This window comes from Orcinus orca, chromosome 5 (genome assembly GCF_937001465.1).
Source record: "Orcinus orca chromosome 5, mOrcOrc1.1, whole genome shotgun sequence".
Classification (NCBI taxonomy): domain Eukaryota; kingdom Metazoa; phylum Chordata; class Mammalia; order Artiodactyla; family Delphinidae; genus Orcinus; species Orcinus orca.
In genome coordinates, this window is record NC_064563.1 from 109623622 (window position 1) to 109631036 (window position 7415).

The window sequence follows — 7415 nt, forward strand, 5'->3', positions numbered from 1 at the left end:
CGCTGCCTAAATGCCCAAAGACTAGTTCTATCATTTTCCCCCATATCAGTTCCTTTTGGGATTAGAAGGAAGAAATCTTGATTTATATTATTTTATTTATTATTCACACCTACTCTAGTAAGATAAAACCATAGTAAAGAATGTGTACCATGCAGATAGCACTGCTCTAGTCTAGAGTTTTTTTGTCACCTACTGTGTTGGTTGACTGTTTGTAAATTGTGAGCTCAATTGTCTTTGGTTTCTATATGTAGATTTTGCCCATTTTTGAGTGCTACATATATTGATTCTCTTCTATTTCTCATTGTCACCTTTTCTAGGTCTACAGCATCAAGACAAGAGTAAGGACTCACCATGGTACTGAAACACACAGTATTAGCAAGTTAGATTGAAGCGTGAATCCATGGGCCCACTGGGAAAAGAGGCTGCCAGGGTTTGTCATTCTGCAGTGGGACACAGTAGACATGGAAGGAAAAGAGGAAGTGTTATCCAGCTGACTTTGGTTTGGAGCCTTTTCTTGAGAAAGCAGAGTGGGTCATAGACATTGAAGAAAAGCATTTTTGTTTATTTTTTCCCTCATCTGAGCCTTTGCCAACTGTGCAACTCTCTTTTATTTTTTGTCTTGCTTTTAACAATACATGGTTTAATTTTTGTTTCAGTTCAACACTTTTTTTGAGTTTTTTTTTTTTTTTTTTGAACCAACCACCTTGTCAGGAAAAGATGAACCACAAAGAAAATGATCATTCTTTCAGGAATACAATTTTGTAGCTCTATGTGCATCTATTTTTGTAAAAATACAGAAAGTTTGATTTAGCATTGATGGGCTATTTTTGAGGGATGTGGGTTTTTTTTAATATTGTAACAATTGTTAAGTTCTGTTTAAAGAACTTGCTCTCAGAGAAGCACTGGCAAAAATGTTTAAAATGCTTGGCTTTAAGATGTCTGTGATGCGCTCTGTGCTTTCTAGCTTACCTCAGATGTTTGATAGTTTCTCCTTTTTACAAAAGTAGCACCATAGCCAAGCCAATATGGTATTATTTTACATTCAATCTCAGTGAAGATTTAATTCCATGCTAGCTCACTTAGCTCTGAGTTATATATAAAGCTTGAAAAGGAAGTTTTTAATGATCACACTAAAGAAAGGCTATTTCGTTACTTTGATTTCTCCCAAAGACTGCTTGGAGGTTGACGAAGAAGAAAGTTGGCATAAACTTTCAATCAGATGGAGAGTTTGCCTAGAGTATACAATTATCTTTCTAGTCCATCTGACTTTGAAAAATGGAATCAGAATTTCTATCCAACTACTGGAAAAAAAAAATAATAATCATGCTACCTTTGAGTGCCAGTGACTTATTTTTCTTGTTTATAATTATTCATTCATGGCAATTTTTTGCCATATTTTAAGTGAATTTTTTTTTCCTGAAGATAGTTTGAAGGGATAATATTTGGGAAGGTACTAGACACATCACAAAGCCTTTGATTCAATGGCTGTTTCTGAGAGTGTTACCCATCATTTTAAATTGAAAAATAATGTATTGCATATGTAATATTTTAAATCAGTTTTTGCGTCTTTTTTGTCTGTTTAACTCTGGTTTTAGTTGATTTAGTTCTTTTTAAGAAAAAAATGGGGGCAAGGTAAATTTAAATTGGGATTTATACTACAATTACTGAAATTAGGTTAATAAATTGACAACTTACCTGAAATTTATTACTGAGGACTCAGGATTCAACTTGACATGGCCCTCAGGATCTAAATAAGAAAAAGTTGGGATTATCATTAAAATGCTATTAGGAAAAGATTAGGTTTATAAAAGTAGCTGTTATTGGTATTTTAAGGACTTTCAATGTAAAGTCCATTCTTTCATTTGCTTCCAGAGATGGCTCATATCAAAAAGGTAGTATTATATAGAAGTTTTAGTTTGTTAAAAATGTTTCTCAATTTTTCCCATCTCTGTCTTCACCCATGTGAAATTAAATGCTTAGTGAAATACATTTTCCATCTTAAATAGTGTATCTCATATGTGTGAACATTTTAGATATAAGAGCAACATAGTCTCTGCTTAGCTAGGCAGAGTTCTCACAGATAATTTTCAAATATTTCCCTTAACTCTATTTTTATGCCATAATCTTCTTTCCTGGTGCATCTTATCAGTTATGAATCTATACACTCTCTTGTATTTTCATCACTATATTGCTTCTTAACCAGACTACTCTTAACACAGTATACACATTTAATCTAATGTGAGGTCCAAACATAAGGAATCTTCCACTTACTAATGACATGAACTTAGATTTCTAGGGAGTGGCTTGGTTAAATTATCTACATTTTGATCTACAATTTGATTTGATACAATTATTTGTAATTTGCCTAAATCTGTGTAGCACAAGGTTGAATGAATCTATAAAATTTGTTTTACTTTGTGTCCTCCTGAATTCTCAAAGGCCAGTGTTCAGTAGCTCCCATGGGATGACTCACTGGGGATATTTATTTTCCTCCTCTTCCCTTGGAACCTGTTAACTTCCTTTGCAGTTTCTCTTAGAGCAGTTTTGTACTCCAGCTCATTCAGATCATTCAATTGGATTTTCCCAATTATGAGAAGAACCGTATTGACTTTCTGCCCGTTTCCTTACTCTCCACTGAATTGAATGTAAGGCAAGAGAGCTGACAATTAGATAGCTTCACCCTGAATTTAGGGTGACACGTTGCCCTGTGTCACTCCTGGTAACTATCTGATAAAACATTCCTTGGCTCAGAGGACCCAAGAAAAGTTGGGGATCTGAATTCTGCTGTACACAGGAGAGATTTGTGAGTGAGATCCCCCATTGAGAACAGGCCCAGGTGTTGCTTGGCACATCGCAGGGACTGGATCCTTGCCTATACAAGGAGTGGATCAAAATGTGAGTCAAAAAAGATGAGTGCCTGTCTCTGTAATTGTCTCACATCCCATTGCTACAATCATATTACTATTACCACCGAAGTCATAAAAGAGGATGAGTTGTAATTTAGTATGATTCTGAGTTTAAGTTTAAAATGCTGTCACTCTCTGGGTTGGTTTTCTCGCACCAAAATGATACTGTTAATTTTGGAGGCTTCCAGACTGCTTTATTGAGGGCTACCATCTCCCTCCCCAATTTCATTTGCAACCACTCCATCTTTGGTTATTTTATAAATTAGGCTTTATTCAAGCTTTCTAAAGATCTGTGAGCTAGATCCTAGAAAATCATCTCATTGATTTGACATCTAATCTATGCTTCAACCACTAAACTATCATGAAATAAGAAACAAAAAAATAGTGATTAGGTAGATCTTTACAGGTTATTTGGTTTTTCACTGTTTATTTGAAAAGCACCTCTGAAGGTAAAAATCAATGCTTCATCTTAAGAAGGTTAACCGTCCCCTCCTAACTTTCCCCTTTAGCTTTTTTCCTCTCTCTTTCCTCTTAGAGTTATTTACATTACTATTTTAAGCAAAAATGACCGGGATTGCTCTACATTTTGCAAATGATAACAAGTGGTTTGCAAATAATTGAGAAATTAATTTCTTCAACGTTGTAAAAGCCTTTTTTAAAAAAAAATTCTAGGCACTGGCATAAACTGTGCCCTTGAGGAGCTCGTTATTCATTATACAAATGGCAATCAGAAACTATATTTTTAGAAACTGCATTCTATCCCTTACTGAGTGCCCCTTGGTTATGTAATGTTTGCCAAGTTAAGTCAATGGGGCAATGGTACTAAGAGGTAGAAAAGGCTAGTATTTATGTTACAGTTCGACTAGAGGATAAATAGAGAAGCAGAATGAATTAATGAAAAAAAAAAACCCAACAACATTGGCTTGGACATTAGGTCATTTTCTGAATTCTGGTTTAGCCATAATTAGATGTGTGTTTTGGTGTTTCATTTATTTATCTCATGAGTAAAGTGGGATAATAATACCTAACTGGCAGTCTGGAAATCGTATATATATACTCAATCATCTGGCTCATAGTAGACATTCAATAAATGACAGATACCACAAATACCTATCAGCTGAGTAAGTAAATCATAAAATTGAGCTCCCAAACATCACTTCTGTTTACTTTCCACACCCATTTCTGTAGCAATCAAATAGTTATGACTGTGCTTTTCTGTAAGAAATTGTTGCAAGAGAATCTTTGCCTTCTACTAGATGTTGAAGATAAAACATAAATTTCTAAATTATCTTTATTTTAGTGTGCTGTTTATGAAGGAAAATAAATTAACCTTTTAGTGGTATGTAGACCCAACTTTGAGTTTTCTTACATGTTCCAAACTTTTATTCATCCAGGACCCTGTGTATTATTGTCCCCAAAATTAAAGTGACAGTTTCATGAAATCACCAAAGTTTTAATTTTTTCATTATATTTTGGGCTTCCTTAGCACCTAGAATAAAAACATCTCTTTTGAAGTTATCCCATTTTTTTTTAACTTGGACAAAAAATTGCAAAATATGGTGGAAAAAATGTTCTGCATGAAAAGAGGAGGAAAAAAAACCCCAACACTTTATGATCTCAGTCAGCAGATTTATTCTACTTGAGAAAAAAAGAAACAACTTCATTGGAAGCAGATGTTGACACTGTGTCAGTTATTGAAGATGGAAAGGGTTCACTTGAGCCATTGTGGTTACAGAGGGGTATCGATGGCTGTTAAAATTCCTGTGATTGAGCATCTTCACAGCAGACAGGACAGCAGAAAAGCTGAAACTATGAGACCAAGACTGAAATCAGCCTGCCAATTTTAATGTACAGGACCCTAAGGACTCAGTTGTGTTTTTTTTTTTTCTCTCCTTCAGGATAAAAGACATATCTTTCAAAAAATTTAAGGTGGTTTGAGAGAGAAATTAATATGTATTCTCTAAAAACATAGCCCTAGAATCCTTTAAATCTATTATTAAGCATTAAAACTATTATTTAAGTCATTTTAGAAAAATCAGGGTAAAAATTTAGTTTAATAATATATGTTGAAGAAACAGACTCACAGACATAGAGAACAGAGTTGTGGTTGCTGAGGGAGAGGTGGGGTGGGAGGAGGAAGGATTGGAAGTTTGGGATTAGCAGATGCAAACTAGTATATATAGAGTGGATAAAAAACAAGGTCCTACTGTATAGCACAGGGAACTATATTCAATATCCTGTGATAAACCATAATGGAAAAGAACATGAAAAAGAATATATATATGTATAACTGAGTCACTTTGCTGTACCACTGAACCACAGAAATTAACACAACATTGTAAATCAACTATACTTCAATAAAATTAAAAAAAAATAATGTATGTTGAAGAAGGATATGTAAACTACACACAAATGGAGAGTGGGGAATGGGTGAGGCCTGCAAGGGAGCCTCAGTTCTAATAGCTTCAAAATGTTAATTAATTGGTAACTTGGTCATGGAGATTGGGCACAGAACAGACTTTCAGAATTTTCAGTAGGTTTTTTTCTTTTAGTGCTCGCTGGGAATTTCCCTCTATACACTTTCCAAAGTATAGAAATAGTCATTATAATTAAAATATCATAATTTTCTTATCCCTTTTATTGTCCATTGTGCTTTATTGTCTGTTTGAAAAATATTTTTATAGTTTCAGATAATTGATCAAACTAATGTTCTCTCGAAAATGCCAATTAATTTGATCCAATACAATTATCTAAATCTTTTAAAGTTTCAAGAAATGATAATTGAGTTAAGTGTAATTTACCAATTCTTTTGTGTAAATAAACAATGACACCTAGAAAATGCCGCGTCATCATCGATTAGCTTCCTTGTTAACAATTTCTGGACTACTAAATTTTGCCCTAAGAATAACTCTTTTAGAATACAAGATTCTTTAATTAGTTATTTTGGTATATGCATAAGATGTGAAGTTTTCTAATGATATCTCTTACTGGTAAGAGATACTGATAGAGGTGTACATTTTTTTCTAGGCTGTGGCTAGGGCAAAAATTAATGATTATTTACACACTTGATTTAATTTCTTGACTATTTACAATCTTGGATATTGTATCTGATTTAAAATTACTATTCCATACATTTTTCTGGATATGCAATATGGGGAAGGGTCTTCATGTGAATTCTTTGTATTTTAAAGTGCATATATTGAAAGGGAAAACATAGATTCAATTTGCTTTCATCACATAGTCTAGATAAGGTGAAAGCTTTTATAAACAAAAAATTCATAGTATGGTGAAGTTTATATTTGTCACTTGATTAAGTGAACTGAAAACTTGTAATATAAATGTTATCTTACAACCCTGAAATACAAAAAAATTCCAGATTTATTAGTTTTGTGGGCAATTTTATGCTATCTTCATTTTACATGTCCAGAAAGAGAAATTAACTAATCTTAGCTCTGTTGTCATTCTTAATTTACAAAATATATGTAATTCATAAAACTTTTCGCTTCACAAGCTAATTATAAAATCATATTTTTTGTTGTTGTTTTTCATGGGGTTGGAGGAAGAGACATTTTTGTATTTCTATTCAGTCTTCAAATGCAGGTCTCATAACTATATGTTGATGATATGAGATGATGGAGGACTTTGTAATAAAAACAAATGTCATCTTCAATTTTTTCAATAAATAACAATGTGAACTTAATGTTTATATTTTAATGTAGCAATTTGGTTTCGTCTGCATTTCTTGACAATTAACTAAAGCTGTCTCTTTTCTTCTTATTCAATTAAGCAAATTACAAATATCTTTAGAAATTGAACCACCGTAGTTTTTTTTAATGAAGTTAATTTCTACAGCCAAGGGATTTATATGTTATAGTGAGATTGTATGGTTACAAAACAAGTGTTTATAATAGAAGAGCAAGTGAAATGGGCTATATCAATTACATAATAGCAGGAGGCTTGTGAATTTTTTTAACACGATGCTTCTGAAGTTATCAATTAACTCTTTGGGAGAGGTGTACTTTGTTGTTTTGCTTTTACATTTGTTGATATGGAGCTTCTGTAAGTAGTGTGGAAGAAGAAACAAAACTTTCCTGACAATTCATTGAGATTGAAGAAGTGTATCTGGAAAGGAGAAGTCCAAGACCTTATTTTTAAAGGAAGCTGGAGTTTCTCTACAGGGGCCTTCTATTTTCTTATTAAATGAATTTGTAATGTGAAAATGCAAAGCCTGGAAATCAGCATTTCGATTAGTAGACCTTCATCATCACAGGTGAAATAATGTGGCACAGCCTTCTCAACTGTCTGCCATATTTAGACCAGACAAGTGTAATGAGTTTTCTATGTTGCTGTAAAAAGTTACCGCAATCTTAGTGGCTAAAAACAATACAAATTTACGATCTTATGGCTCTATAAATCAAATATCCAGCACCAGTCTTGGTGGGCTATAATCAAACTGTCAGCTGCATTCTTTCTGGATATAAGGGAGAATCTGTTCCTTTGGTGTTTCCA

At 33.3% G+C, this 7415-nt stretch overlaps 1 protein-coding gene across 3 annotated transcripts in view; it reads left to right on the plus strand.

Annotated features, from left to right (window-relative positions):
• VGLL3 (vestigial like family member 3) overlaps window positions 1–6624 on the plus strand; it is a 47418-nt gene extending 40794 nt beyond the window's left edge. For all 3 annotated transcript variants that reach the window (XM_012534069.3, XM_004272649.3, XM_004272648.3), the window contains exon 4: window positions 318–6624. In XM_012534069.3, coding sequence (XP_012389523.1) covers window positions 318–361 — 44 coding nt within the window. In that variant the 3' untranslated portion in view covers window positions 362–6624. The remainder of the gene's footprint in view (window positions 1–317) is intronic.
• Window positions 6625–7415: the final 791 nt, after the last annotated feature.